General features: G+C 29.5%; 2 protein-coding genes and 1 long non-coding RNA gene across 3 annotated transcripts; 2 read left to right on the forward strand and 1 right to left on the reverse strand.

Moving 5' to 3' along the window:
- The first annotated feature begins 1,760 nt into the window (after positions 1 to 1,760).
- On the forward strand, positions 1,761 to 12,526 carry LOC149883739 (uncharacterized). The gene is made up of 3 exons (XR_016456066.1): positions 1,761 to 1,892; positions 2,124 to 2,219; positions 12,341 to 12,526. It is a non-coding gene; the product is annotated as an uncharacterized LOC149883739 (long non-coding RNA).
- LOC149883740 (uncharacterized) lies at positions 5,217 to 6,809 on the forward strand. The gene has a single exon (XM_090098038.1). It carries the CDS (start codon positions 5,311 to 5,313, stop codon positions 6,502 to 6,504), a length of 1,194 nt encoding a protein of 397 aa, XP_089954164.1. The 5' UTR covers positions 5,217 to 5,310; the 3' UTR covers positions 6,505 to 6,809.
- Positions 7,134 to 10,084, reverse strand: LOC149883741 (uncharacterized). Its single transcript, XM_090097991.1, has one exon. It carries the CDS (start codon positions 9,922 to 9,924, stop codon positions 7,198 to 7,200), a length of 2,727 nt encoding a protein of 908 aa, XP_089954117.1. The 5' UTR covers positions 9,925 to 10,084; the 3' UTR covers positions 7,134 to 7,197.
- Positions 12,527 to 16,082: the final 3,556 nt, after the last annotated feature.

Here is a 16,082-nt window from a genome sequence, read left to right on the forward strand (position 1 = left end):
GCAATGGTTTAAATCATACCTTTCCAATCGTCAACAGTTTGTTACTTTAAATGGCACCTTCTCAGACATCAAAAGTGTTTGCATTGGTATTTCTCAGGGATCCATATTAGGTCCTCTTCTCTTTATTATTTACATCAATGATCTTTAATCTTTCTATCAAACATTCAAACACGTATCATTTTGCTGATGATACAAATCTTCAATTAACGACAAACTCCCTCAAAAAACTAAATAAATATATTAATGAGGATATGGCCAGTCTTGTTCAATGGCTCCGAGCAAACAAAATCTCATTGAATACTAAAAAAACAGAAATAGTAATATTTAAGACGCAGTATACTAACTTTTCTAAGAAAACTAACAAGAATCTTCCAAAATACTTGAACTTTAGAATAAGTGGCCAAACGCTGCCTTTGTCTAGTAACATAACTTATCTTGGTGTTGTGATAGATGAGAAACTTTCATTTAAAACACATATAAATAACGTTACTCTCAAATTCATCCGTGCCAACGGCATGTTAGCAAAAATTCGACACTACGTTAATTTTGAAACATTACTATCTATATATCACTCAATTTTTGGTTCACATTTACAATATGCATGCCAAGTTTGGGGACAATCTAAAACCGTCCGTCTGTCTAAAATCGTTTCGCTTCAAAATAGAGCAATACGAATAATTCATTTCTGTCCAAGAGACTTCCCTACTGACATCCAGTATCTTACATCCAAAGTTCTTCGTTTCTATGATTTAATCCAGTTTCTAAATTGTTCATTTGTCTGGGATCAACAACACGGTCTTCTTCCTTCCATATTTCTCAACTACTTTAACAGTAGGACAACGTGTGGGCATAACCTAAGATCAGTCACATTTAACAACTTAACCATCCCACAAAAACAGACAACTAAACATGGAATAAATTCCATTACACATCAGTGTATCCTATCTTGGAACACCCTTCCGTACACCCTAAAAACAGATTTTATCCTTAGATCCAAGAATCTGTTCTTAAAGTCACTCCATCATTTTTATCTAAAAAGTTACGCTTAACTTTATTCTTAACCTCTATAACTTTTTTCTTTATGTTTATGTACATTTTATAATTTCTTATTTGTGTATATGCGTATATATGTATGTATATGTGAATACATTATAATAACTATTTGACCTATATTTTAATTCTTTTAAAAGCCTGATTTGTAAGTGTTACTTATAAATTTTTGTAAAGTTCTATTTTTACTATGTGACTAGTTTATTTCTTATGTTTTTCTCTTATTTTTTCTTTATATTATTTAGGTCATTGCGGTTTATTAGTGAATTACTATTTGCAATGACCTGTGTTTTTTTGTAACATCCTTAACACGAAATATATATATTGATATTGATATTCATTCATTCCATTCACCATTAAATATGATTTTAGTTTTTCATTAAAAACAGTTGTGTATTTTTTTGTCACTGATGGTATTTAGAAGTATATTCCAAAGTTTAAGACCAAACTGGGATGATGCTTGATTGCTGAAATGATTATTGTATTTTGTTTCTTTTAGTTTTAGTGTTCTTTCTGGCATAGAGTATTGAATTAAATTGCATATCGACGTTAGTGCTTCCTGTTTAATAGATTTCTGCATTATTAAAACGACCTTGAAATATATTATTTCTCTAATTTCTAGCCAATGCAAGTTGTTATATTCTTTGTTATTTACTTGAGTTTCTATTCTGGTGTTAAATCTTGCTGCACAATTCTGAGCAATCTTGCTGCACAGTTCTGAACAGACTGTAGTGTCTTATCAATTCCAAAGTAGAGGGAGTTACAATAATATAGTTGTGAAAATAATAATGAACATACTATGGTGCACAGCTCTTTATGGGATAAGAATTGTTTTATTTTGGGTATTTTTCTCATTATAGTGTAACACTTTTTAACAGTCTTATTTATTTGTGTTTTTAAAGATAATTGATTGTTGAGTATCACATCTAGACTTTTTGCGGAATCAACAAATTAAATGCATTCCTTGTTAACAAAAGTACCCTTAATAATAATATCTTCTTGAATGTTAGGTGGTGCCATAATTAACATTTTTGTTATTGATTGGTTTATGAATGATTCACACATCCATTTAGAAATGTATTCAAGACATTTTGGTATATCTACAACTAGATATTAAAGAGATTTGGACCCAGGACTGTACCTTGGGGTGCTCCATATTTTACATTTTGGTAAGATGAACATGAATTACCAATTTTAACTTTTTGGGTACAGTGAACTAAAAAAGTTCAAATATATCTTTGGTTAGTTTAAGTAAAAGTGTTTCAGTCGAATGATGTTGTTTGTAGATAAGTGTTTTTACTAATATATATATATATATATATATATATATATATATATATATATATATATATATATATATATATATATATATATATATATATATATATATATATATATATATATATATATATATATATATAATTTTGTTATTATATAAACTAAATAATTAGCTTGGTTTATATTACATTACTTAAAGTTTCACGCAATAGCGATCATCAGATGTTATAAACCGTAAAAAAACGTAACGACAAAAAAATACGAAAAAAGTGCTATGGAGTGTCTGCTATGATGGCATTAAAGTTTTTTATTAAAAATTTATTTTCATGGCGGCACTTTGATGTAAGTTCGCTTCGTTTATTAAGCAAGTCTAGTTTCGAAGTAATAATGCGGTACTTTTCGGTCAAGCACAAATTACAGTAATTACCACCAGGTTTAAATGGTTCTGCCTGATCGAGAATATTCCACGTAAGGATGGGTTCTAAACCTTTACTTTTGCACTCCCATACAAATTTAGAAAGTTCAGTGGAGTTTGCTTTACTTTCATAACGAAAAGAATTCTTATGCTTATACCATCTGTCTTTAAAGGTTTTTTCAGTGAGCCCAATATAATAATGCCCCTTTTCTTGCTGCTGAGTTTTAACATTGCAAATATAAATAAGGTTTTTCGTAAGGCATTTTCCATTTAGTGGGCATGCAGTGGTTTGTCGGCAATTGCATGATTGGCTATTATTGTCAGTAGAATTAGATAGAATTCTTTTGTTATGAGCAGTAATAATTTTCTTAATATTTGGGAGGCAGCTGTAACTAACTTTTAAGTTGTTCCGGTTAAAAAGTTTGCGAAATTTATGGTCTTTAGGAAAGCATTTATCAATTAAACCCAAAAATACCTTTGCTACGTTTGTTCTAACGTTCAGTGAAAACGGAGGGTTAAACCAAATAACGTTTCGTTTTCGAGATCCTGCACCACGTTTGGGCGTGTTTTGATTGAAAAAAATTTTTCCTTTAAATCCACAAGAATTGAGAGCGTTGTTATAAAACGGTGCGGCTCTATCAAAAACCTCTTTATTTGAAGATATATTACTGATGCGGTTAGAAATCATTTTCGGTATCGATTTGATGATATTAGGTGGGTGATTGGAGTTGACGTTGATATACATAGGGTTCTCTTCTTGTTTTCGGTAAGGTTGAAAAGTACTGTTAAGGAGATTAAGTGTGGTGTCGAGGAAGTTTACAATTTTTAAATTAGGTTTAATAGTAATAGTAAGGTTGAATTTATCTTTAAAAATCTTGACAAAATTTTTTTAAATTTTTTCTGACTGAGGGCCGCTGATATTATAAAAGCAGCAATAGTGGTGCAGGATCTCGAAAACGAAACGTTATTTGGTTTAACCCTCCGTTTTCACTGAACGTTAGAACAAACGTAGCAAAGGTATTTTTGGGTTTAATTGATAAATGCTTTCCTAAAGACCATAAATTTCGCAAACTTTTTAACCGGAACAACTTAAAAGTTAGTTACAGCTGCCTCCCAAATATTAAGAAAATTATTACTGCTCATAACAAAAGAATTCTATCTAATTCTACTGACAATAATAGCCAATCATGCAATTGCCGACAAACCACTGCATGCCCACTAAATGGAAAATGCCTTACGAAAAACCTTATTTATATTTGCAATGTTAAAACTCAGCAGCAAGAAAAGGGGCATTATTATATTGGGCTCACTGAAAAAACCTTTAAAGACAGATGGTATAAGCATAAGAATTCTTTTCGTTATGAAAGTAAAGCAAACTCCACTGAACTTTCTAAATTTGTATGGGAGTGCAAAAGTAAAGGTTTAGAACCCATCCTTACGTGGAATATTCTCGATCAGGCAGAACCATTTAAACCTGGTGGTAATTACTGTAATTTGTGCTTGACCGAAAAGTACCGCATTATTACTTCGAAACTAGACTTGCTTAATAAACGAAGCGAACTTACATCAAAGTGCCGCCATGAAAATAAATTTTTAATAAAAAACTTTAATGCCATCATAGCAGACACTCCATAGCACTTTTTTCGTATTTTTTTGTCGTTACGTTTTTTTACGGTTTATAACATCTGATGATCGCTATTACGTGAAACTTTAAGTAATGTAATATAAACCAAGCTAATTATTTAGTTTATATAATAACAAAATTATATATTCGCTCTACTTATTCTACGCTGTATTGAGCACTCTTACTGGAAATATTAACATAATTTCTACAATACTATATATATATATATATATATATATATATATATATATATATATATATATATATATATATATATATATATATATATATATATACATATATATATGTATATATATATATATATATATATATATATAAATATATATATATACATATATACATATATATATATATATATATATATATATATATATATATATATATATATTTATATTTATATTATAAAATTTATATATGTTTATTTATTTATTTAAAAATATATACAATATCAATATAAAATTAAAATTTGTTTATCAGTAACTAAAGGAATGTTATACATTTACTATCACAACAATTTTTTTATCTGAAGAGTGTTGCGTAGAGAGTTTTATAATATATTAAATGAATAAAACCTGGTGTGTTACCTATAAAATTTCAGACTAACAGTTAAATTTTATTTTTTACAGCTTATATTAGGTACGTGTGTAAAGCTTTCAAACCATTTATTTATTCAAGTTTTGTATATGGTTCGAAACAGCTTTGAATTTGTAATAAAATGGAGAAAACTTTATGAAAAAAGAATCATTACAAAAAAAGTTATGCTCATTTAAGTAAAATTATTTTTATGAAGCATTGCTTAAGAAAAATCATAGTCATAAGAAATAGATAGTCTGGTCACTTGGGCCGTAATATCTGGATTTTTCTTATAATCATACGAAACACTTGAAATTTGTCGGGCGGCCAGGAACTGAGTGCACAAAAAATGGAAACGCAGAAAGAACTCTATGGTGAATTTGATAAAGAAGCATTATTTTTTTCTTTGGAGAATGATATTCTTTTTGAAGACGAAAATTTTGTTAAAGATTTAGATGCTTTGGTGTTGGAGTTATCTAGTGAACAAGTTGATTGCACATTTTCTTGCACAATTTGTTCTAAGAAGTGCATATCTCAAAGAGGACTTACAAGGCATACAAATTCAAAGCATCAAAGTATTCCTTTAGATTTAACGATACAAAGTCCTAAACCACCTATTCTTCTTGATGAATTTAAAAATCTGCTTGATAAAAGTATTACTACCTTAATCAACGATGAATGCTATCCTGATTTGTATAGAGATGAGTTAAGGATTAATCATGCAATAATTTTAGATACTTCACAACAAACTCTATCTCTATTAGAGACAGTAATAGCTGGTTTTAAAGCTGATGGTGATGCTGAAAGATTTTATCCTAAATTTTACAAAACTGTTAATCAAGGAATTTTATTTAGCAATCTGACTAAAAAATCGACTAGACTTCTTGGCTATGAACTATGCAATCATGTTTTAGCATTTCTTACAAACTCACTTTACAATACTTCTTTTTTAAATTTAAATGGTTTATCACCTGTTGAATTTTCTGATAGAGACAAAGAAATTATCTTTTATCTAAGTGGTTATGTATTTAGCACATTTTATTGCAGAATTCGCAGTTCTCGATTATGGCAGCAAAAGTTAAGCACAGACTGCCTTTCACTTCTTAATGCTGGTAAAACAGAACAATTATTTGAGAGTCCAGAAACATGCACTGAAGCTTATGATAAATTTGTGAATGCTAAAAATCGTGGTGGTTTGTGGAAAGTGTCTCCTCCAGTTTTAGAAATTTTTACAAAAGTTGAGTTTCTCTTTCGCCATCAAAGTAAAAGTTTTGTAAAAAAAATTGATTCAGAGTTAATTGTAGCTGAAACCTTAAAAAACAGTGGAGTTTTGGCTAACATATCTGAACTTCGTGGTCTTTGCACAAATCGAGTTTCCAAAGAACTGTCTTTAAACTTATTTTATCATCTGATTACACTTTATGTCAGAGTAAGATCTTTTTCGTATGCAAAAGAAAAACTAAGTATCCACAAAATCAAAGAGAATCAAACAAAGTCAAAATCCCTCTGCTCAAAAATGAAAAAAACATCAATTGGATTATAGAAGTTTAGTAGAATATTACACTTAAAAACGGTTATTTTCATAGCCACAAATCTCATGAAAGCATGCTTGGCATAGTAACTTTAGCAACTATTTGTCATTAAAAAGATTAGTTTTTAAAATTTTTGTTATTTGTTTATAGAAATAAAAGCTAGGTAAGAGACCCTCCCTTATCTAAAAGAAAACAAAGAATAGTTAAAAATGAAGTCCAAAATTAACTATGCACACTAGTTTTATATTTATAATAAACAACTAATAACTCATAGATCAAAAACAACTCAAAGATCAATTCTACCCCTAATATATATATATATATATATATATATATATATATATATATATATATATATATATATATATGCATACATCAACTAATCTTAACTTAGATCTGCCTGTGAAATCACTAGTTTTTTTGGGGGAAGTGGATACCTGTGGAGGTTTTATAAAAAGAATAATAGGTGCCTGTTTATATTGTAACAAAAGTAAATGTAAGGAAATGTCTACAAAATTAACTGAAATTTAGTTTATTACAAATATAAAAAAAATTCTAATGTAACTAATCAATATTTTATGCCATTTAACATTTTTAATAAGATTTGTGGCTATGAAAATAGCCGTTTTTATGTATGTTCTTTTTCTTTGTTTTCAGCAGTACAAGGAGACATAAGGGAAATTTTTATTGAATCACTTGAAAAGTCAACTTTTCATATTAATACATTTTTCAGAGTTGGTCCATTTTCTGCGTGGTATACGTGTTGTACTCTCCCTTGATATTTTGTTTGATTCATTGACATTTTGACAGTTACCTGCAATTGGGTGAAATATAAGTTGATTTCGAATGGTATTATCATTGAAACCAAAATCAAACAAGGAAGGATTATCTTTTCTTCTACCAATTGACCGTTGTTGTCCAAAGTAATTTTCTAAAGGATCCTGACAAAACCTTTCAGTTAATACATAACTTACATTGTTGTTAATTAAAAATTTGACAAGTTCAATAACAGAATTAACTGTGATTTTTAAACCTTCATGAGTTTGCCAAGTAATAAACATATTACTTCTCTCACTTTTTGAAAAATTTCCAGATCTTGATTCAATAGAAAAAAGCCAATCAGAAAGATACTTTAAAAATGTTTCTCTAAGCCATGTAAATCGAACATCATTTGTGTCAGAAAATGGTTTCAAAAAAGAGTTGCATTTTAATATACAATCATTTGTATTCCGAACATTTAAGCAATCAAAAAAATCATTAAAATATTTGCAAAATTGTGCTGTCCCAGCTGTATCTGATGGTGCATAGATTTTTAATGCAGTACTACATGAATCACTTAAAACTTGTGCAGCTAAACGAACATTCATAGCTGAAAATGGAGTTATTTTAATGTGCTCAACAGTTAGCTTTGGACATGCATGTAGTTGACATTTTAAATCTTCATAAAATAAATCAGAAATATGGGACCATAAAATATGTTGACCCTGATTCCACATATAACGATTGCTTTTACCAGCTCCAGAATGGTAAAGGTTGTTCCTTGCTGTTTTAATTAAATGAGGAACATCAGAAATAAAATATATAAATCTTTTATCATCATCATCAGCAAATAGATTATCAGTGCGGTAAGTCACATCAACATTACCATTAATATCTTCTTCTTCAGTCAGATTAAAATGCATTTTAAAAAATTTTCTATTCGATGATGCTCCATCACAAGTAACAGCAACTACTTTTAAACCAACAGAGATTTCTAAAATTCCTACAGCTTTCCAAAATAGAGAAAATAATTGCACTGATGTAATATTTGTAGTAGCAAAATTTGCAAAACTGTATTTAAAAGGATTTACAATACTTCTAATTAAAAAAACTAAAACATGAGAAGCAAGCTTATCAGCTTGTTGTAACGTTGCAAAATTAACACTAGGATCACCCAAATCAACATAACCAATTAATTCTCCAGAATGTTTGTCCCAAACAAGATTTTCTTGAATTTTCATTTCATCAAGAACTAGGACTATAAATTTCTCTTGAACTGAAAAATTAATGACTTTATCTTTTAATTCTTCTATTATGTTTTTATTGAATCCCAACTTGGGCTTTACATAGTTTTTATAGTCACGCAATCGCCTACGACTTGGTAAAATTAAAAAACCAGAATGAGTTTTCTCATTTAACCTTATTGCTTCATAAGCAGCTGGTGATTTTGCAGCTAATCCCAAACAGTAACGTATTATTGCTGGATGATAACGAATCCCTTGCTTTGAGCATTTTAAATATTTTTGCTGCTCCTCCCAAAACAGGTTCATAAATGGAGAAATCTGACTTTTATCAGCTTCTGCCATTATTTGAACTAAATCACTTTCAATATTTTTACTAATAGCTAGTGATGAATTTTCAATCTCTTGCTTCATCAAAGCTAATTCTTTTTTTAATTCTTTATTTTCTAGACGAACACTCTGTAATGTAAGCTTCAGACGATCTGGAGATGTAAATGTAATTGGTGCATTTAATTTAGCAGGGATACTAGAAGTAGCTAATCTTTTTTTCAAACATTTAATTTCACTTTTTTCAATACTTTTACATTGTGAACAGCATAACATCCACTCAATCAGCATAATACATGACTGAGATCGAAAATACTCTGTCTGGTTTAAGGGAAACTCACTCCTAGATGAAAATAAATCAAATTTTTTTGAAATACAATGTTTAATATAAAGATTTGATTTTAATGCAAAGACATCAGTTATTCCAGAACAAAGGTTAAAAGAAGTAACAATAGATAAAAGATTAGATGCTGAAATATGTCGCATAGATCTTCTGTATTTTGTATATATTAAATGATCATCTGGAATGAGCCAAGAATATACACGAATGGTGAAAGCAAGACTATCATCAACATATATTTCATATCGAGGACATGTGTGGATTGTATCATAAAGTTTAAACTCTGCCACAACAGGACTCACACTCATGGTCCAGTCACTAATTTTTAACTTGCTAATACGATTTAAGAACTCTTCAAATGATTTATATATAGGCTTAAAGGCAGTAATATTATTTGAAGTCGTTAAAGCATCTTTTTTAGCAATGATGGCAGAGGCAGATTTTCTTTGTATAGGAATTGATGGTGTGAAAGATTTTTTTGGTAAGCACAGAGTCGGCAATGATCCAGGTTTTAATGTCTTTTTTTTATCATTATAAAGTATCATTTCTGGAAGATAATGCTTTTCACAAATAAACAGACGCTTATTTTCTATTTGAGTCTTCAAACTTAAATCTTCATAACGATCTTTGAGAATAATGGCAATCAGACTTTCCCTCCAAGACGTATTAAAACTGTCGTTAGAAGCAGGAACTTTAAATATTGAGACTCCCTTATGCCTCCTAGAAGTACTGCATCCATAAATAGAACAATTAGCACCAGGCATTCAAAATATTGGATGAAAAAGATGTAATTTAAACAAGCAGTTCGTAGATAAACAATCGATGAAAACAAATTTTGTGCACTCTGAAGCGGACTGGACACGAAAAAAATGCGAACAAAGAGTTGATCAAAGGAATACCGCAAGTGGCCAGACTATCTATTTCTTATGACTATGGAAAAATGCAACTTTCGTATAAAACTCGCGTTCGGCTAACGGCAACTTTGTAATAGAATCATCGTTAATTTACGCATGATTTTGCATAGTGAAATGTGCAAAACGATTAAAAAACTTAACTAAAAAAGTTTCGAATTAAAGAAACAAAGTATTTTTAATGATTTAAAACGTAATAGTAAAATTTATAATAAAATTTTATAAAACATGCATAAAAAAATATCGCGTTTTTTTGCAATATTTACAATAATTATATATATATATATATATATATATATATATATATATATATATATATATATATATATATATATATATATATATATATATATATATATATATATATATATATATATTTATGGAGGTGATCTTTAAATACATTAAAAGCCTCAGCGTTTTCGCCTTATCTTTATCGTTACTAATGAATTTCAATGAAAGGTAAATATATAAATAACAGTTCTAATAAAATATATCATCATAATGAATAAAAAAAGCAAATATACTGAATTCTCTACTGTCAAAAACCGCCCCTCCTCCTCACACTATGTAACGGAAGTGGAAATACATACCTCCACTGCGTGGAACAATAGGGTATGTGGTCATGAATATTTTTTGATGAAATTTGGAAGGGACATAGAAAATAGATCTATACAGTTGCCTGTAAAATTTTAAATTTGTACCAGCATGCCTTCAATATTAATGCACCTCCGGAACAGAAACGAAATTTTTAAACTGTATGAAAATCACTGGTAACTGTAAAAAAAACAACAGAATTTATAACAAAAAGTAACAGTAACAATAGCAGAAACAGTTTTATTAAGTGTAACAGTCACAGACACATACCGTCGAAAAATACGGTATGTGGTCATGAATATTTTTTGATGAAATTTGGCAGGCACATGAAAATAGATCTATACAGTTGACTGGAAAATTTCAAATATGTACCAACATGCCTTCAATATCAATGCATTGCCAGAACAGGAACACAATTTTAAATAGCAATAAAAAAAACTGAAAAATTTATTACACGTAAAAAAAAACCATAATTTATTCAACATAAAACATTCTACTTTTTTAATAAAGTCTAAGCTGATATAAAATTCTAAAAAAAAAAGACAAATAAATACACCATTACCACACCGACTTCGAGCACGCTGTGAAAAAAAAGGTCACAGTTTTTGTCTTTAAAATCGGTGCCGTAAAAACCCAGATACGCACGTGCCTACTTATATTGAAACAAGAAAAAGCTTCGAAATGAGAATATAACGATGGAAAACGAGAATAAAACGATGAAAAAGCTTCCAATTCGCGAAACAACCGTGAAATCAGATGATACGCGATTAAAGAATGGTTAAAAATTCTCTCAATTTTGACATTGTAATTTTAATTGTTATTTTGTTTAAAACAAACAGTCAAATCATATACAGTTTTACTTTATCTGTAAATTGAATCAGTGTTTTTTAAAAGGGCTGGTTTACTCAAAACCCGTTTTTGAGAAAACTAAAAAAAACTCTTTATATCTTTTAATATTAAATATACAGAATTTGTGTAATTTTTAAAAAATATATGCTAGTGTAACATCTTAGCACACTTTCATAATTGTTATAACATTTCGTTTGTTAACAATTAATGTATGAAATTTCGAACATTTGGCCCTTTTAAAAAAAATCGAATATTTCGAAATCGAAACTGCTTACATTTTCCATGTTTTGCGGCTAAAAATACGAATCAGCTGGAGAGTGATTTTTTTAAAAAGGGCGTATTTGAAGCAAACTTGCCTTTTTTAAAAAAATTGAAAACTTTCAGGCGGCTTTATTTGTGTAAGAAGATAAAATTTAAACACAATTTTAACATAAACTGATGAAGCCATCAAAGAAGGACACAAAACACACAAAAAGTGAATTTCAAAAAAAATGTCAAATCAGCCCTTTTAAAAAACACTGATTCAATTATAAACGTAGTTTTACAAGATTTGCAATTGGCAAACTTTGTGGGAACTATACGGGTTACCCAGCGGGCATACCCATATGGGTCCCAGAGGAAAACCGCGGCCAAGATCCGGCGGGTTCCCGATGGGTTTCCCATATGGGTCCCAGTTGCAAACACAAATGGGTCCCTTACGGTTTTAAAGTACGGGATTTACGGAGTTTGTTGTTACTTGGTTTTTACTATTTTGATAGTGTTGTGATTTTTGTATATAAATTTTATATTTTGAGAGCTTTTTAAGCGGACTTTTTTTTTTCTCTAGTATCACAAAGCAAAGTCGACTTACTTGGAGTTGTGCAAGAACTGGCCGTCGTGCACCACGTGGCTTGGTGTTGGTATAACATCGTACAAAGCAAGTATTCCGTTTTAAAATGCTTTTTTTTGCTGTTGTATTGTAAGACTTCATTCACAAGTTGATCGTTTTGCGTATTGAACTGTTGTTGTTTAGTTAGACGAGTGTTTCGAAGCAGAACAAGCTTTAAACGAGGCTAATATTTTAGACAACAAGAACCCGGACGTTTGGTCTTATTTGACACTTATTTGTATAAAGGTTCTTATTTTTTATATCATTTTTTTTTAGTTTAGTTTTTGTCATAGTTTTTTAATAAGTTTTTAATACTTTATTATATTTTGATTATAGTGCAATCGATTTACCGAAGCCGAACAATGTTATAAATACTCTCGTAAGGTTTGTCATTAAAGCGTAATTCTAGTATCTAGTAGCGAAGAATAAAAACTATACAAGTGAATAACTTATTTACATGCAAGTCATGTTTTTTTTTTTTTTTTTTTTGTTAAGCTTGGTTTTTCTTATGACGACCCCAACCTTGAAAGTGAAATAAAAGCCAGCATGCATCAGGCAAATTTAGGCTTTTAATGGAAATATGCTATTGTTATATAAATTGTTATAATGTTCGGCGAGTTTAAATTGTAAATACGTAAAAGTGGATATTGATACGATTAATATATTGATTACTACAAACTAAAGTTAGTTTTGCTGGTCAATCATAGGTCAATTATATAAAAATATATATATGCTAGATGTCTAACTTGCGGGATTTTATCGGACGAAAAGTGTGAAGTAAAAGTTGAAAATGCATGTTGAGAGCATCTAAAGTTCACAATAAATTAAAGATCATTTGAGAACTCATTTTAATAATTACCTAGATAAGTTTTTTTAAGTCTAGGCTTTTTATAAAATGTAATAATTCATAGAAATGCTCTGAAAGTGTCTGTCCCAACTCAAACAATTTGGAGCTTTTTTTTTTTATGAAATCTGTAAAAAGAAATGTCATTACCTTTCATGTATCTATAAGAACAACCATACGCAGCACCGCAATTTTGCCATTTTAATGTTAATTTTGAAGATATCATATAGCCAGACAAGTTTTTTTTGCCCTAATTAGAAAAGGCTTCCACAACATTACGTCATTGATTCATTCGTTGTTCTGAAAATCCAGAATGTCCATTAGTAGAAACATCTTTAGGTAATATAATTTTTTTGAAAATATATTCTTTTTAAATGTAAAAGCAAGTTACAATTTGAGGTAAAATTATATTATGTAATGTAATTTTAAAAAAGTAATTGACTTTTAAATGTAAAAGTAAATTACTTTTCCATGTAACTCAATTTTACATTTAAATGTAAATTACTTTTTTATATAATCTACTTTTATATAACTTACATTTCAAAGTGAAAATTCACTTTTCTTTACAAAATAATGTTTGTTTTATAAAAGTAAATTACTTTTCACTGTCGACCAAAGAGACCACCAGGTTTTATGTAGTGTCAATTAGTTGAAACTTTTTTTTCATAACAGTTTTGGTAGTGTACTTAGAGAAAAAAGGGCTTTTGAAATTCTTTTTAGGTGCAAAGGGTAAAAAAAAAGGGCCAAAATGGGACCCTAATATAGTTTTCACCCCTCCTCTTTTTATAAATAATTATTATAGAAAATTTTATGCTGATTAAGAATTGTATAAAAACATAGGTCCGAAAATCAATAAAAATTACTCTAATTTAAACTTAAAATTTTAAAATATTTACACGAAACACTTCGTCGCGTTGGTTTGACAAGGTTCTAACTGATCCGCGAGTAGTTTTGAGTAAATCAATTATAAAAATTGTTATGTTCCTACCATAAAAAGTAATAAAAACCCATCGATAATTTTTTTACTCATGATAACATAAGCATTGGCTATAAGTATAACTATTTTTTATTAAAAAATGTTTCACTCTTCATAGAAAAATAAATACCACCAAAATGCAGTTAGAACCTTGTCATGGTGAAATAATCATATTCTCACTATGACAAGGTTTTAACTGCTGTTTAACGGTAGTTAGAAACATGTTAGTTACTTTGAAGTTTTGTGACTGAAGCAGTTAGTTACTTTAAATTTTGTAACTGAAACAATAATATAATAAAAAGCTAATTTTTATAAATTAGATTATTACTTCAGTCACAAAACAAGGTTACAACATTTTGTTTACTCATTTTTCTTACATTAAGTACAACCCTTAAAAGCTTTTCATGTTTATTTTATAGGTGAAGAACAACTCGATAGTAATCTCTGTCCTCGAGAGGCATAAACGGAAATGCAGCTTTTATATCTTTTTTTTTTAAGTCTACAAGTTCCTTTGTACAATTTTGAATCACGGCTAGATTTAAAATGTATAATGTGAGATGTTTAAGTAAATATTAGAACAGCAACGTTAAAAAAAGGAACTGACTTGTAATTAAACAGCTTTGCTATTACTGAATACTCCTTGAAGTCATGTGGTTTCATTTGAATGATACGACAAGGATTTTTTCTGTTAACTTGGTTCAACATCCTTATCAATCCAATTAAACTATAAAAATCAGTTTTCCTCATGAGCTTTTCAATTTCCCTATGGGCATGATCCACCTCTTGGGAGCATGAATGACCTGAAGGGAATATTTCATAGTGATTGAGTTAATGTTAGGATTGTCTCTTTAAATATGTAACACAGCATTTGATAATATACTTTTCCGATTTTGAGGAACGCAAGAGTTAGACCAAGTAATTAAGTCACTTACGTCGTTTTCCTCTGCCACATCACTCAAAACTTTGCAAAAGGCAGTGGGAAGATCATTGCCGCTTCTTCCCGCCATTGATTCAGTCCATAATGCACAGTACACTTTTTTGGTTGTTGAAAAATAAGCTGTCAAAATATACACGCTTTGCTTTCTCAGATAAAAAAGGGAACTAATTTCTGCATGCGGAGTCAAAATAACATTTTGAAGGTCAAAAAATAAAAGCGGAACATTTTTATCTTTTTTTTCTTTAGCACATATATCTCTCATTTCTTTAGCACATATATCTCTCATTTCTTGATGTCTTTCAAAGTCTTCTCTCAATTTTTCAGACATAGTAACAGTGTTTTCAGCAACTTTAAACTTCTCACAAAGGTCGCATCTATCCTTTTTGGGAATGTGAAAACCAAGATTGAATTCGGTGGAGAAAATATGGTAGTAAATAGATTTTTTTACTGGCTCAACATTTTAGTTTATACATTTCTCTTTGTAAAGATTATACATTTTTTTAAATATTGTGGTGTGACTCAAGGTATTCTCTATTGGTACTTACACGACAATGTGACTCAAGTGTTCGAAAAGATTTTATGTGATCTCTAGCTGAGTTGGTGTACGTTTTTGTGCACTGTTCTGTGTACGTTTGGCTTTCATGATTTTACCTCGTATATCTTGTGCAGGAGTATTTGTTTTAACATCTTTGGTGTTGTGAGCTGTGTAAACTAGCTTTTGTGAAATTGACAGTATAGTTAGGTAAAATATTTTGTAAACACGGACTTTTTCTCCTTTTACATGAAAAAAATATCTAAAGGGGTAATTCCTTTTTGAAAAAATTTGTTTTTCAGCGTGGTCATCAGTTTTTATTTGCATTTTCACTACAATTGTTTTTCTCATGGTTTCTCTTTTAACTACGCAGCCTGGTTTTTATTATTGCTACAAAAACGTTTTATTACA

The sequence above is a fragment of the Hydra viridissima genome, unplaced genomic scaffold (assembly GCF_058129835.1).
Source record: "Hydra viridissima isolate aposymbiotic clone 2 unplaced genomic scaffold, HvirCarnegie_v1 scaffold_9, whole genome shotgun sequence".
NCBI classification, from domain to species: Eukaryota; Metazoa; Cnidaria; class Hydrozoa; order Anthoathecata; family Hydridae; genus Hydra; species Hydra viridissima.